The sequence below is a fragment of the Nycticebus coucang genome, chromosome 5 (assembly GCF_027406575.1).
Source record: "Nycticebus coucang isolate mNycCou1 chromosome 5, mNycCou1.pri, whole genome shotgun sequence".
NCBI lineage: Eukaryota > Metazoa > Chordata > Mammalia > Primates > Lorisidae > Nycticebus > Nycticebus coucang.
Genome location: NC_069784.1, coordinates 49,815,559 through 49,829,123, shown reverse-complemented (window position 1 = coordinate 49,829,123; position 13,565 = coordinate 49,815,559). Strand labels below are relative to the sequence as shown.

General features: G+C 41.4%; 1 protein-coding gene across 3 annotated transcripts in view; it reads left to right on the top strand.

The window, feature by feature from the left end:
- Positions 1 to 13,565, top strand: part of TBX15 (T-box transcription factor 15) — a 112,219-nt gene that overhangs the window by 72,007 nt on the left and 26,647 nt on the right. For all 3 annotated transcript variants that reach the window (XM_053592749.1, XM_053592751.1, XM_053592750.1), the window contains exon 6: positions 9,978 to 10,042. In XM_053592749.1, the coding sequence (XP_053448724.1) occupies positions 9,978 to 10,042 (65 nt within the window). The remainder of the gene's footprint in view (positions 1 to 9,977; positions 10,043 to 13,565) is intronic.

Genomic DNA, 13,565 nt, shown 5'->3' with positions numbered 1-13,565 from the left:
CGGCGCCCTACTCACTGAGCCACAGGCGCCGCCCTGTTTTTATTTTCTTGACATTCCAGAATGAGAACAATCAATGTGTAAAATTACTTACTTTATCTGTTTTTTTAAAGGTTCAACATCAACCCCGTTGTCATTTGACTTATTACTACCATTTTATCCTAGTTGACACTCAACTGCAACACGTTTGAATACACATTACTATAGATACATAAAAGTAGCACATTGATTTGTGCATTGTTTATTTATCACCACTCACCCCACCAACCCCTTCACACCTGTAAATATAGGTTCTTTTGTTTCAACCAAGGAATCGAATTTTGTTGATTTTTGCCCTTCCTTCCTTCCTTTCTTTTTTTTTTTGTAGAGACAGAGTCTCACTTTATCACCCTCGGTAGAATGCCATGGTGTCACAGCTCACAGTAACCTCCAACTCTTGGGCTTAGGCGATTCTCTTTCCTCAGCCTCCCGGGCAGCTGGGACTACAAGTGCCCACCGCGCCTGGCTATTTTTTTGTTGTAATTTGGCTGGGGTCGGGTTTGAACCCACCACCCTTGGAACATGGGGTCAGCACCCTACCCACTGAGCCACAGACACTGCTGTATTGTTTCTTTTTTATTCTCAACCTCAAGCATTTACTTATTTATTTATTTATTTTTATATCAATAGATTTAGGGGGTACAGCATTTATTTTTGTTATGTGGATGAATTGTATAGAGGTGAAGTCAGGGCTTTTAGTGTACCTGTCATCCAAAATAATGTATGTTGCACCCAATAGGTAATTTTTGATCCCTCATCCCCCTTTCCTCCCCTCTACTGAGTCTCTGAAGTCCATCAAACCACATTATGATCAGATATATCCATTGTTTAGCTTCCCTTATGAATGAATATATGTAGTATTTGTTTTTCTGTTCTTGAGATACTTTACTTAGGACAATACCCTCCAGTTCCATTCAAGTTACTGCAAAAGACATTATATCATTCTTTTTTATGGCTGAGTAGCACTCCATAGTGTGTGTGTGTACATATACACCACATTTTCTTTATCCACTCATCAGCTGATGGACACTTAGGTTGATTTCATATCTTTAAAATTGTAAATTGTGCTGATAAACATATGACTACATGTGTGTCTTTTTAATTACTTATTTTCCTTTGAGTGGATGCACAGTAGTGGGATTGCTGGACTGAATGGTAGGTTTACTTTCAGTACTTTGAGGAGTCTCCATACTACTTTCCATAGACGTTGTACTAATTTACCTTCCAACCAACATTGTATAAATGTTCCTTTTTCATCACATACAAACCAACATCTGTCGCCTTTTGACTTTTTAGTAATGACCATTCTGACAGGGGTATGTGGTGTCTCACTGGGATTTTAATTTGCATTTGCCTCATGATTAGTGATGTTAGCATTTTTTCATATTTTTTGGCCATTTATTTATTTATTTTCTTTTTTTTTCATTAATTGGATTTTTTTATTTTTAGTGTTCTGGTGAGCTGAACAGGGGAGGTTGGTTTTACAGGCAGAGAAGAGCTGATGAAAACAAGAAAAAAGCAGTCATTTCCAAATTACTTTTCTTGTAAAGGTTGAAGAAGAGGAGATTTTCTTTTTTTTTTTGAGACAGAGTCTCACTTTGTTGCCCTCAGTAGAGAGCTGTGGTGTCACAGCTCACAACAAGCTCCAACTCTTGGGCTTAGGAGATTCTCTTGCCTCAGCCTCCTAAGTAGCTGGGACTCCAGGTGCCCGCCACAACACCCGGCTATTTTTAGAGAGGACATCTTGCTCTGGCTCAGGCTGATCTCCAACTTCTGAGTGCAGGCAATCCACACATATTGGCCTCCCACAGGCTTGGATTACAGGCAGGAGCCACCGCACCCAGCTACTTTTCTATCTTCTTTAGAAAAGCTTCTGTTCCTGTCTTTTGCCCACATTTTAATGGAGTTATTTGTTTTCTTTTTGCTGGTTTGTATGATTTACTTATAGAGTTTGGATATTAGTCCTTTGTTGGATGTATAGTTTGCAAATATTTTCTCCCATTCTGTGGATTTATCTATTTCTTTTTAAGGGAGTATGGTAAGAAGCATATGGGAGAGTTACGAGTAAGAAAGTCTTCAGGGTTCTCCAACAATTGTTTATAGGAAGACAGTGAAGAAAAGATAATAGAGAAAAATGGCCTTGAAATGAAATGGTACTTAGTCTTCCTGAGGAAAAGCCGTGTCCTATTCCACAGTTAGCATTGGGCTGCACATTTGGAGATCTGGGTTGCAGTCTTAAATTTTCTACTAGCTACCTGAATCACTCTGAGCAAGTTCACATGTCTTTCATAGTAATTGGGCTTTAATTTCTTCTTCTAGAAAATGAAGTATTGGCTTTAGCCTTTTCAACGTCTCCAATAGCCTGGGAATTCTAACTTACCCCTCTTTTTTGCCCTGCAGAATTTTTTTTTTTTTTTGTAGAGACAGAGTCTCACTTTATGGCCCTCGGTAGAACCCTGCAGAATTTTTAATATATATCAGGAGCAATTTGTTGTGATCAAACCAAGTTGACATATGATTTTCAAGGCTTGAAAATGATTAGAGCATTCATGTCTGTAAACTATTTTTTGTATCCCACAACATTCTAGGATGATACACTTTCAGCAAGTCCACAGTTTAGAGGTGAGCATATGGTGTTTTTGTAAACAAAATATACCACACTACATTGTTTATTGGTGACTCTCCCCAGCCCATCGTTAAAGCCCACGTTCCTACTGACTTCCTTCTTGTCACTCAGGCTGGACAACTGGCTCTCCCCACAGACAGTGCCAGGAAACTGTTGCTTCTACTGACAGAATATAATTTTCTTATTCTGTTTCTGATTCCCCCTAATGTAGACTCTTGTGACATCTTCCAATTACTAAATATAAATCAGATAATCACACACAATTAGTTCCCCTGGACTGCAAGTTTAATATCTCACACACCAGCCCAGATGCTATTGCTGGATGGATCTTGCTGAACTACGGCACTGATTGCATTACTTCTCCATCAAAAATCGCCAGTGACTCTTCAGTGCTTAGGGAGTCAGGCCCAGAATCCCGAGTCTTCTCATTAAGGCCCTCTGTGGCTAATCACCAGCTCTATTTCTAGGCTGATTTTCTGTTATTTCCCATCACACATCCACAAGCAATCAAGTTAGATTTCTGCTGTTGCCTCAATGTGTAGCTGCCTTGTTTTTATATGTACTGTTGCCTTTCCCAGGAGTGCCCTTCTTTTTTGTCTTTATCTGTCTAGATACTCTTTGAGTTTGGTGAAAGTGCTGTGCCTAAAGTGACAACCTTCTTTATTTCTTTCAGCTGCAAACGAGCTCTCTCTCCTTAGGAGTGTTAGTGCAAGTACCTCTCTCGTGGCCTCATCACATCCTGACCTTAGTGTGGCCAACCTTCCTCTGGATGTTTTAACTTTTAAACAACAAAACTTGTGCTTTTTAATGAAACAAAAACAAGGAAACAGCATAATATGGTAAAAAACACTAACTGGAAGTTAAGCTACCTGAGTTCTAGACCCAGCTCTGCAGCTGACATACCGTCCTGCTTTTGACAGATAATGTCACATCAGTGTTCTCATTTGCAGATTGATAATTTGGTCTGAATCAATGCTAGTCTTTGGAGAAGTGTTTTATGGTCCATTGAAAATGAGAAAAACAAATATAGGGACCTTCTATAGATGTCAACTTTCAATTTAATAGATTTTATATTATTCTGTTTTGTTGTTTGGATTTTTTGGTATAAAGTGTCATTTGTTTTATGAAATAATGATGGCAGGAGAGAATAGACAGGTGTTAACTCTCTTAGGATATAATTGTTGATCCTTCAAATGTTGAAGGAGGGACTAAATTGACCTATGAGATTCTGAAGCCCATCTCCATGATTCTGAGCTACTTGTGTTTGCCCCACAGTGTGCAGCACTGACTCTGGCTTAGTAAATGATGGAGCAACTGAAGGAATGATTTGCCCGCACATCTCTACCTGGCTGGTCCCCTCATATACCTGTGGTTCTGCTTCTTTGGATATAAGTGGTAGTGAAGCATGAAGAAAGCACTTCTAGTTTCATGGAATATTTTCTGCTTTTCTTTCCTTTTTTCCATTCCTTCCTTCCACCCTTGTTGACTGACTTACCTATAACCTCTCAGGGCTGCTAGCACACTGAAGTTATTCTTAACTAGTATTTGCTCTTAGAGTGCCAACTTGGCAGGTCCAGGGCAGAGAGGAAGGTACACCATGCCCAGAATCTCATCATGGAGAATAAGGTAGAAGAGGTGGGAATAAAGGTGACTCAACACACCGTGCTTTTTCTTAGAAGAAACTGTTGCCAACATGTCCTCATGGAATTAACAGGAAATTTCCATTGCAAAGTCTTTGTCTTCTCTCAGAGAAAGAGACTGATGAACGTTGATTTTTTCCTCCTAAACAGGAAATTGGATTCCAAAAAGACATAGCCTTGTTCTCCTGAGGTAACAGCCTTGTTTCTTGGTAAGAATTGGCTACATGAACCATACAGGAAATCTGAAACCACAGCCAGATTTGTGGAAGCAAATCCAGTGGGATTTCTGAGTCACTCATTATAGTGTAAAGTATTGGGCCAGTTTTGCTCTAACTTTCCAATCGAATCAGTGCACATATATATTTTTTTTATATGGGCTAAGGTTTTTTGTTTTGCTTTGTTTCCCCCTATGTAAAACCTTTCAAGCAATATGGTAAAAAATAAAAATAATAAAAAGATTGTTAATGAGACATGGCCCTTTCACCATTAGCACTGTAAAATCATACTCGGGATGTTCAAGTCTCATTTCCTTTGGAGGCTGTGCTGTTTATATCTGCACCGTGCATTGCGCGCATCTATTAACTGCCCCTTTGTCACTAGGCTAAAAGTCAGTGACTGTGAGTAAAATCCGTGGGCAAGCCAGCAATCTCCCGCTCATGTGCAACAGTCTTTAATAACTCAAGACTACGCAAATCAGAATAAGGTTATGGAGATAAAATCAATGCAGAAAAATGCTCCCACAACCTCCCTATTTCCTGTCTTCTCATTATCACTGGATCGAGTATGAACACGGGAGCTATAGAATAGTTTCAGCTGGTCAAGAGGTTACCTGGTTCTGACTGAAAGGGACATGTAAGAGTTTTGTCTGTAGTGCCTGCAGTGAGAGCAAAGGGAATCGAGAATGTTATTTGGTCTATGTTCTCTACAGCTTGTCATGGATTTGGTGATCCCTGATTCCCACAGTATCATTTACTCCTTCACTCACTCATTGAACAAATTCTCACTGAGCACAAGTAGCACATCCTACTAGGTTCCAACCAATTAGACAGTATGTGAAATAGACTTGATTTCTACCTGTGCAAGGAGAGATATAGACAGTAAATGCGTAAATACAAAATAAACACATAAACGCCCACAGGATATATATTGGTAATTAAGTTAATTAACTTAATTGAGTTAAGAACAAAGAATTAAAAAACATGCCATTAAAGATAAGTAGCAGAAGTATCCTATTTTAGAGAAATGAGCAGGGAGGGTCTCTCAAGAGATAACATTTAGAATGAGAATTAGGACAAAGAGTCACTAGAGAAAAGATCATTTTTTTAAAAAAAATGTGAGTATAGAGCAAACATGAGGGGCCTGAGCACAGAAGGAACTGGACATATTCCAGCCCCGGGAGCAGTTCAGTGTGTCTGGGGCCTGGGGCCCAGGACAGAAGAGGTGGGTTGGGCTGGAGCAGGGCGTGCTGCCCCTGCAAGGCAGGCTAAGGTGTTTGGATTGAATTCTGAGCCACTAAAGAGATGACGTGATCCAGTCATATGTTGACAAAGACCATTTGGCTGCTGTGTGGAGAAGAGATTGGACATGGACAAAAGCAGAAGGTCATTTAGAGCAGTTTAGTCAAGAGATGGTGGTGACCTGGGCTAAGGTCAGAGAGGCAGAGATAGCTATATGTGGGTCTAATTAATAAGCATAATTGTGGAGGAGGGCTGCAAATTAACTACTCAGTTACCACATGATATAATATATATATAACATAACTATAAATGTATGTATACATGCATAAAATATATAATTTTCTACAGCTGATTTTTATAAAAAGCCCTAGCTCCTGTATCAGGGTAGGATAGGTTGAAATGTAAGCTTCTATTTTGGCTTAAATTTTTCTTTATGTAACTTTATTTACTTTGGATAAAGGTTTGATTATTGTTTCTCACCCCCTCCCTTGCTCTGCCCCATGACCTCGGGACACACAGTGCCTGTGCTGGGCTAGAGATGGGGAGGGGACCCTGCACTGGTTTCTGTGCTCATTGGCCCCTGCTGTGAGGAGCTGGTCTACTCTGTCTGTGGGGCCTGGGCTCACTGACCCCTGCCATGAGGAACTGGTCTGGTCCGTCTGTGGTGCCTGGGCTCACTGGCCCCTGCCGTGAGGAGCTGGTCTGGTCCGTCTGTGGGGCCTGGGCTCACTGGCCCCCGCCGTGAGGAGCTGGTCTGGTCCGTCTGTGGGGCCTGGGCTCACTGGCCCCCGCCGTGAGGAGCTGGTCTGGTCCGTCTGTGGGGCCTGGGCTCACTGGCCCCTGCCGTGAGGAGCTGGTCTGGTCCGTCTGTGGGGCCTGGGCTCACTGGCCCCTGCCGTGAGGAGCTGGTCTGGTCCGTCTGTGGGGCCTGGGCTCACTGGCCCCTGCCGTGAGGAGCTGGTCTGGTCCGTCTGTGGGGCCTGGGCTCACTGGTCCCTGCCGTGAGGAGCTGATCTGGTCCGTCTGTGGGGCCTGGGCTCACTGGCCCCTGCCGTGAGGAGCTGGTCTGGTCCGTCTGTGGGGACTGGGCTCACTGACCCCTGCTGTGAGGAGCTGGTCTGGTCCGTCTGTGGGATCTGGTGCTGACGTGCTCTGCTGGTAAGAGACTGCTGAACTGCTGAAATTGTGCTTTGCTTTCTTGCCTTGGTTGAGGCCTGATGGGTTTTTCTTGCTGGCTCAACCTCACCTCAGGTATCACCCAGGTTCTTCATTTGCCTCCAGACAAGACACATTTATGTCATGGTCACCCTGCTTTCTCTGTCATGGTGTGTGAGAACTTCTGAGTCCTTAGCCACCACTAAAGGGCCACGGGAGGCCTGCAGATACAAACTCAGCCCTCTTCCTGCTTAGTCAGACTGGGTGGCATTTTCTTTGATACAGACACCCCACGTGTGTGAGGAAGATTATTGAGGTTAAAATACCTTGGTTTTGTCCTGCAAAAATTGTCTTGTTTCCCTTGGTATTTGTGGACACAGCCAAAGCTGTCAGCACAGGCATTACCTGAGGTCGCACGTGGCTTACAGCGCTGACATTGCTGTCTTCTGCCTACCCAGGGATTAAGTGCCTGCGCAGGTTCTAAAAGGCCCCTGGCCTGCCCTCCTTGCTTCTTTGCCCAGGGCTCAAGTATAATCAGCCTCATCTGTGCTTTTCAAATGTACATCATTCTTTCCTACTTTGATGTTCTGGCTTGCGTAGCCTTTCTTATTAAAAAAACAAAACCAAAAACCTTTCTTATGAACTGCTTCCCTTGTCCCTTTTTTCCCTTTCTTGTTTTTTTTTATTTAAATCCAATCCATCCTTCAAGGTCTGGCTCACAGGCTACCTATAACGTGAAACTTCAGAGCCATTGAACTTGAAGTAATGGCCATTTCCTCTGTCTTCTCATGGCACGCTGCCTTTTTGGGAACCACATCATCTTCTGTTTTTACGAGTTCTGACCATTAAGTTCATAAACTCATCCTAGAAAAAGTGCTACCTACCTCATTGCTGAGTATCAGTACAGTCACTTTTGAAGTGCTCCCCTTGGGGCACTATGCGCCAATGCCAGTGCCCAGTCCACCCTTCAAAGCACTTTTTCTAGGATGATTTTGTGAACCTGTCAGACCTCATATGTTACAATTATTAGTGTGTATATCTTCCTTTTCTTCTAGACTATCGGGGTAAAGATGGATGGTGCATAGCCACACACCGACTGTACGCTGCTCTGTGTCACCTGTGCTGCCCGTCACATTGCTTTGCACACAAAGGGACCTTGATGATAAATCATGAGTTGCACAACCACACTTTTAATAAAGCTCTCTAAATCTCACTTTAAGGGCTTTGAAACAAGTGTAGGGGTATTATGTTTCCTAACATTTGATGGCATTTGTCTATTAAATTTCCATGCAGACCCCTTGGCCTGGAATCCAATGAGCTATGGGTAATAGGTTTTCAACCATTTCTCCCTGGCCCATGAAGTAGAGTGTTGTTATATTTACAGGGGTCTGTGGAGACCTCCAAAACATAGCAGTACAATCATATATCAGAAACCCCTATCATAAATGAGTTGGACAGGATAAGCCAACTTGAAAGAGAAAATAAAATATTATAACTCCAACTTGAAAAGAAAATATGGTGTGTGGTTTATTGCTGTGGATTATGGAGGAAGAAGGAACTGATTTTAAGTCAAACACAGAAAAGCAGTGACACTCTTTAAACTCAATACAGTATTCACATGGCAGACACTGGACTTTAGAAAGCCAAACCTTCAGGCTCCTGCTCTGGTCTATAAAATACATGTAAAATTGCTTTTGCTACATTATTAGTGCTACATTATTACTGTGCCATTCTAGATGCAAGGAATGTTCAGGGAGAAAAATAACCTTGAAGCCAGCCTGGTTTTTTAAAGTCAGAGTCTGTTTGTCAGAATCTCACATTGCATTTTAAAGACCTATGAAGACTGTGGCTTTGGGAAATTCCACTCTGATGAAATGAGGCAGAGACTAGGAAAGATTTGCAACATGCATAGAAACTAACTTTAGTTGTCTTAGTGATAAGTTCATATTTATCAGAAATACGAAGATCATCTTAAATAATGTGATTTCCTTACTCCTAGAATTACTTTCCATTGAGAGTACCTCTCCCTTCCTGAGCTTCCTAGCCCCCTCACTTAAGCCCTCACTTCTATGGCTGGAATGTAGTGAGTTGAGTCATAAACATCTGGTTCGGACACAAAGGTATCAGAACACCTCCCGTGGTCAAGGCTGAGAGTGAAAACAAGGAAGTGCATACAGAACATGCTGATTTGGCTGTTCCAGTCTAAAGGATGAGGGTGATATACACAACCATGGCTGGGTTTGCTGGGACTAAGAAAGGACACAAGGCATTGAGCGGAGGTTGAACCTGACAGCCCCTGAGGACTTGTCCAACTTGGTGAAACAATCGAATGTGCTGGGTTTGCCCAGCCTTTGGAAGCTGCCTTGTTCCTTCAGGTTTGCTGTGAGCCCTGGAGATTGGATGGGAGGTACAATATCCTGCCCCATTCAGTTTCATGTTTGTTTCTTGTGGGTGAAACCCTGGCAAAAGTCAAGCTATCTTTTCTGTTTCCGCACGAGCATGTCAGCTCATTAAATGAACAATTCCTTGTGGCAGGAAAGCCATGACTTATGAGAAATGGAAAATGCAGTCAGTTACTTGGACCCTTCAGGCTGAGGCAGATTGTCTGGGAGTCTGATTCTACCTGATTGAATTGATTCCATTCATTTGCTACTCACTTGCTTGCTCACGATTCATTTATTCATTCACTTAACAAGCATTTCTTTAAGTGCCTTGTGTGTGTCACATGCCGTGGACCTGATTATTGCCCAGCTTTCCATTTCAGTGTCTGTCTAGGCAAGTGATTTACCACCACTTTGGGGCAAGGATGGTGAGTAGAGGAGAGTTTTCAGAGCTGCAGAGTGGGCAAACTTTAGTTTTCATAGAGAGCTGAGTTAGGTTGGTCAGACATCTGTGTGCCAGGCCAGGTCTTAGATCAAGCTTCAATTTAAACGTGAAACCAAAAGAAAATTAAATAAAAACAAGGTACTATTGACGGTTTGATGTTTTGTTAATTTTCTAGAAGTAATAATACAATAAATCAGTTAATATAAAAACAATTCATACTTATTTGTTTGTTTCTAGATCACCAGATTAAAAATCGACCGAAACCCTTTTGCAAAAGGATTCAGAGATTCTGGGAGAAACCGGTAAGAATAACTGGGAAGAGACTCACTGACAGTTTTCTAGTGATGTTACTTTCCCCATGTCCTACAGGTGGCTCTTGGTTCCTGAAGTTTGGAAAACACCTGCATGCTCTGCCACTGAGTTGAGTCATGCGGAGAGAAATGGATAGCTGATCCAAGAATCAAAAAGCTGCCCACCCCAAAGGCTGAATTTCCCAAGCTCTTTGTTAATGCAGTCTAAACCACCAGATTGAATTCTTCATGCTGTTTTCCTTCCTACATCGTACATGTTAAATCAGCCACTTAAAACAATTTTTATGGTAATTTATTATCATTGAAAAATTGCTGTTCTTTTTTCTGATGAGCAATGCCTGCACTGATGTGTTTTGCATTGTCAGGAAGCAAGAAGTTATGGACAAATAAAATTAAAAAAAAATTACTACTGTTAAGAGCTAAAGCTTTGTAAAAAAAAAATGTTTAACCATTTTTCTCCTAGGCAATAGTTCTAAAATACATTGATCCTTCCTGCTTTAGTAAAGAGCTTATAGTAAACCGCCCTTCTTGTGAACTCAGTTTTGATAGAGTGAAACCTCAGAAATTGCTGACATTCATAGGATAATTTGCATCCTTCTGCTGGAAATGGCCTTGTGTTGGTTTTCTGGTTGATAATTATTATTCTTTCTTTTCTCCAAATTTGATCTCACTCTTCCTATATAAAATTAAAATCTATTATTCACAGAAATCTAGGAGAGACCTGAAATGGGTATGGAAACCAACTGCAACTAAAGTTATTCCATCAGAAAGTTTCATCTTCTGTAGATAATATTGGGTCACCAACTGCAATATGCTTGTCTCATAAAGTGCACAGGCTTAGCAATAACTAATTAACCAGCAGATTTTTTGTTTTCATAATTTGGAGCATCTATTTGTATCTGAATGACAGATTGTCAGGAGTTATCTTTGGTATTCTCTTGGCAAGGGCTTTTGAATAAACCAAAAACTTTTATTTAGAACCACTTCACAAAATGTGTAATACATTATTTTAGAATCCATATTTAAGCTAAAAATTAGTCATGGTGATCATTTTCTTTATAAACTGCTTCATAAATCACTCCCTTATTAAACTAATTATATATTTAAAATACATTTAGATTTCTATAAAATTTTATTTACTTCAAAATCTTTTAAGCTCATATCTATTGAATAAAGTAAAATTCACTTAAACTTTTGCAGATAACAAAATGGAGCAATATGTTTTAGGTCACCCAGCTATTACTTAGCTGTAGAGCTCACTAGAACTGAGATATATGGACTCCAAGACAAATGTTTTCCTGTTCCATGATTCTCTGTTTAAAATAAGATAAAGGCCTTTATATTCAAAATTTAGCCAGTGAGAAGTAAATACCTATCCCATCTGTTTCAGATAGGCCATCCTCTCCCTCCTTCTCCACGGGCTTGTATTCCAGGCCCAGGTCAGGATGAAAGAGCCTGGGAGCTATTTCATGTTGCCTCCTTGTGTAGACTCTACACTCCGGGATCATGAAGGACCTTGTTTTGATCAGGAAGTCAAAAATAGAAGCGGGCCTTTCATGAAGAAGTCTCTAGACCTGCCTGGCTGGTGATTCCCTGGGACAGAATATGCAGGATAGACTATTTCTGGAGGTTGACTATTTGTAGTAAGGTCATTAAAAGCTTTAGCTTGGAACCTATGTGTGGATTTCAAGGGTTCTGGAGGCTCCCAGATATTATAGGTAAAATTGTGTCTGGATGAGAAGGTGCATGTCTTTCTGGGGAGACAGCTATAGCTTTCTTTAGATTTTCAATAAGGTCCAAATGTTACGAATTTCTGCTCTAGACACAACTGTCTGTCTGCAGGGGGCAAACCTGACCTTAGTTATTCAATTGCATCTCTTTTCTGCCGTCCTTCTGAATCTCCAGCATTAGTATTTGTTGATTTTCTTATTGGTACTCAAAATAGATGTATTTTCTTTGCTGTTCCCTCCCACTGGAGTCCTCATTTTTCAGAATTTTTGGTCACTTTTTCTAAGGTTATATTTGATTACTTAGTAAGCACCTTTCTACTAATAGTCACCCTGTCCTTAGAAATTGCCATCTGGATGTTTTTTGCCCATATGCTGTCTATATTGCAGCGGTATCAGGAAACAAATATGTCAGTTATTGATAAATGCTAAGAAGAAAAATAAATCAAATTAAAATATAGGGTGAGAGTAGGAGCCACTTTATGGAGTGAACAGGGATAACCACTCTGATAAGATGCCATGACGATGTAAAGGGAGCTGCCGGTACGTGCTCCGGGCAGAAGACACAGCGTGCAAAGGCAGACGTCTGCCAGGCCTGACTGTGCGACAACAAGGAGGCCTATGTGCAAAGCACGGTCTCTAACCCTGAGTGTCACCGAGCTGATGAGAATGGGGGTGCAGAGGCATGACTTAGAACACAAAATCAGGAGAGAGCTGTGCTGACCAGCATTGCAACTGAGCTATAGGAAGGAACTGGAGCACTCTTTAACCTTGAGAATAAGACCATTGCTTCTTAAAGGATTTGCCATTGGCCGGGAAGTTGTGATGACATCTCTGTTGGGGTACTGACGGTCCCCTGTGTCCTCTCCAGGCTAGAAGGGACCTTGCCACATCATTTGACCCCAGCTCTTACTGTCCTGGACGCTGACTGATGAATGTCTTCCTGCTCAAGGCAGACGAGACAGTTGTTTGTCTTGCTGGTATGCTGTTCTTCTTTGTAAGGGCTCCAGAAAAGTAGAACTATAGATCCTCACCCTTTCTGATGGCCTGGGAATTCTTCATTATGTCCCATCAAAACCTGCAGGCTACTTTAAGTACTACTAGCAATTATATCTGTTAACCATGATTGAACATTTAGTGTGCTCTAACCCCTTTGCTTCTGTACTCTGTAATCTTCAAAACAAGTTGTATTTTACAAACGGGAAAACTAAGGCTCAGAGAAGTTAAGCAGCTTTCCTGCTGTCACACAGTAAAGCTGGAGCAGGAACGAAGACCCAAGTCCACCTGACTGCAAAGCCTGTGCACTTTGTATTCTATCATGCTGACAGTTTACTCTTGACTTATCTGCAACAGACAATGAGGACAGGTGCCCCCTTCCTCTAAAAGCCCTTCATCTACTTTAAAATACTACTCAAGTGACATGGAATCTTAACTTTTCCAAATAAAACCACCCGTATATTCACCACCTGTCTTTGCAGGCTAATCCCCATGACTTCATCATAAACTTTCTATCCCCTGTAAACAAGGGTATCCCTAGCAGAGGCCAGGAAGCTGGGTGAAAGTTCCCAAACAGGAGAACCTGTCATGTAATGATGCTGAAGTCTCATGTCTCACAGGGAACAAGCATGAATTTTTAAAGGTAGAAAGAATTTTTATTCTCCAGTCTTCTGGGAAGCTGTGTTAAAATTTCTAGGGAAAGTACAGGGGCTCTTCTATTTTTCCTCTTTGAAAATATCAAACTTGCCTGATAATCACACTTTAATTTTCATTAGCTGCCTGCAGAATCT